The sequence below is a fragment of the Ipomoea triloba genome, chromosome 15, assembly GCF_003576645.1.
Source record: "Ipomoea triloba cultivar NCNSP0323 chromosome 15, ASM357664v1".
Taxonomy (NCBI): domain Eukaryota; kingdom Viridiplantae; phylum Streptophyta; class Magnoliopsida; order Solanales; family Convolvulaceae; genus Ipomoea; species Ipomoea triloba.
Genome location: NC_044930.1, coordinates 11,004,963 through 11,007,376, shown reverse-complemented (window position 1 = coordinate 11,007,376; position 2,414 = coordinate 11,004,963). Strand labels below are relative to the sequence as shown.

Below are 2,414 nucleotides of genomic sequence, written 5' to 3'. Positions count from 1 at the left end.
TACGCGCATGAGTTTGGCTCAAACTTTTCCTACTGTTCGTCATTTTAAGATGGATAATAGTGTGAAGAAAGAAAAGATAAAGGGATAGAACAGAGTGACTCGTTCAATCCCCACAGACGGCGCCAATGATAGCGTTAATGTAAACGGGGTCTACGATTACGCTACGGATACGTGTGTTACGGGTGGTGAAGAATGTCGCTCGGCCGGTCAGACGGTCGGTCTACCGGTCAGCGACTGAGCGGTTCGAAGCTATATCGCTCTACGGGTGACGAACAGTGATAAAGAGTAAGCAGGAGAAAGACAATCGGCAAATCACCAGTGTATTAGTGTAGTACTGATGAGTTCTTCCCAGTGAGGGGAATGACCCCTATTTATACAAAGTGGATTCACTATGCACATGGTGTCTGATATGCAAGTGGAGGGCATATGGGCTGTCACTCCGCAAAATGTGCATCGGTTTGCTCGAAGTGGTTGAGTTGCTCGAGGTGATGAAAACACGGATCCCCTGTTCCCGAAAAGTTGTCGGTCGTCACATCAAGCAACTGTTGCGCTCGTGAGCTTCCAATCCACAAGGTGTGTTGCTTCCGATCATGCGGCCGACGGACCGGGCGACCGTCGACGGATGGGTGACCGTTGACGGACAGGTTGGGTGACCGACGGACAGGTGATTTACGGACCGACTAGTACATGTGCATATTTACCCATCAGTAACTATATTACCACTGTTATGCATTCACACATTCAAAACTCTATATTCACAACATAAGAACTCCACATTCACACATTACAGAGCTAAAAGTTGCTAGAACTTTTAACTTTATTACAGATTCACACATGCATAACTCTACATTCACGATTTCTATACTCTACATTCACACTTTGAAACCTCTACATTCACACATTTCTAGGCAACTCTACATTCACACAATCATAAGTCTACATTCACGATTTCTATACTCTACATTCACACTTTGAAACCTCTACATTCACACAATTTTGGGCAACTCTAATTTAACAATGTGTTTACTAATTTAATTAAAAAAAAAAAGAAGAAGAAGAGGAGACAAAACGACGTAGTTTTGGACCCAGGTCCACCTTGCAAGGTGGACCTGGGTCCACGGCATAATTTGCCTAACTGAAGGGCAATGGTTTATATAATGGGCCGACATTTACCCAAAAGCCCAACATTCTCTATATATGCTTCTGAACAAAGCCCTAACCCTAATTTTCCCCCAGCGAATTCCAAGCACGGTGAAGGATTTACAGGGAGAAAATGAGCAAAGGTAGCATCGGAGCTGGGGCCACCAAGGGTGGGAAGAAGAAGGGATCGACGTTCGTGATTGACTGTTCGAAGCCCGTGGACGATAAAATCATGGATATCGCCTCACTGGAGAAGTTTCTCCAGGAGCGCATCAAGGTCGGCGGAAAGCCTGGAGCGCTCGGAGACTCCGTCACGGTCAGCCGCGACAAGACCAAAATCACCGTCACGGCAGACTCCAACTTTTCCAAGAGGTATTTTTGCTATCTATCTTTATCTCTTCATACGCATCTTGGCTATGAACCTGTAGTTCTAATTGCGTTTGTCTGTGTCTGCTATATTTTGCATAGGTACTATTATTACTTTCATTAATTGATTAATTGATGTTTGCTTGTTCGGCACAGGTATTTGAAGTACTTGACAAAGAAGTATCTAAAGAAGAACAATGTGCGGGATTGGCTGCGTGTTATATCTTCGAACAAGGATAGAAGTGTGTACGAATTGAGGTACTTCAACATTGCTGAGAATGATGCAGAGGATGAAGAGTAAGAGGGTGAATAACTCTTCATTTTCTAGATAGCATTGAATTCTTAGTTCAAAGTGCTCATTTTGTCTTAATTGATATTGATTGTGTTGAAGAACATCTTATACAATATGTTTTTGAAGCAGAGAGTAATTGTAATATTTGGCATAGAACTGGTGAAATGGGATTTGATCATTTTGAAGTGTCTCTGATTTCTTTGTGATGCTTTATATCTATTTCTTGAGCTCTGGTTTTCAACACTGAGTATGTTTTGTAGTGAGGGGTTGAAACCGGGTTGGATCACCATAATTTGGTTCATGAAATCAATTAAAGTCCCACTCATAATGGTTAGTATGACCCAAATTATGTCTCACAAATGAAGAACTGGGAGTCTCCATTTGTATCGGACTGGCCTCCTAGATTAATTTTTTCATACAAGGGGGTTTAAACTCCCGACCTCGTACTGTGGTTAATTTTTGCCTTGGGTTAATCGATCAATTAACCCAAAAAAAATTAGACGTTAAAATTTTAAAAATTTCGGGAATGCACGCCCCTATTATTATCTCTCCACACAATTAACTCATGGATCTTCACTTGCTGATCCAATTGACCTTGGGCCCAAACCCATTAATC

General features: G+C 42.2%; 1 protein-coding gene across 1 annotated transcript; it reads left to right on the top strand.

The window, feature by feature from the left end:
• Positions 1 to 1,227: 1,227 nt before the first annotated feature.
• On the top strand, positions 1,228 to 2,011 carry LOC116007119 (60S ribosomal protein L22-3-like). The gene is made up of 2 exons (XM_031247714.1): positions 1,228 to 1,512; positions 1,663 to 2,011. Exons 1-2 carry the CDS (start codon positions 1,274 to 1,276, stop codon positions 1,805 to 1,807), a joined length of 384 nt encoding a protein of 127 aa, XP_031103574.1. The 5' UTR covers positions 1,228 to 1,273; the 3' UTR covers positions 1,808 to 2,011.
• Positions 2,012 to 2,414: the final 403 nt, after the last annotated feature.

What these genes read in the sequence shown, in the direction of transcription:
- LOC116007119 (XM_031247714.1), top strand. Translation starts at nt 1,274, where the DNA reads ATGAGCAAAGGTAGCATCGGAGCTGGGGCCACCAAGGGTGGGAAGAAG. An exon ending in GACTCCAACTTTTCCAAGAG is followed by an intron (nt 1,513 to 1,662) that starts GTATTTTTGCTA and finishes TGTTCGGCACAG; the next exon opens with GTATTTGAAGTACTTGACAA.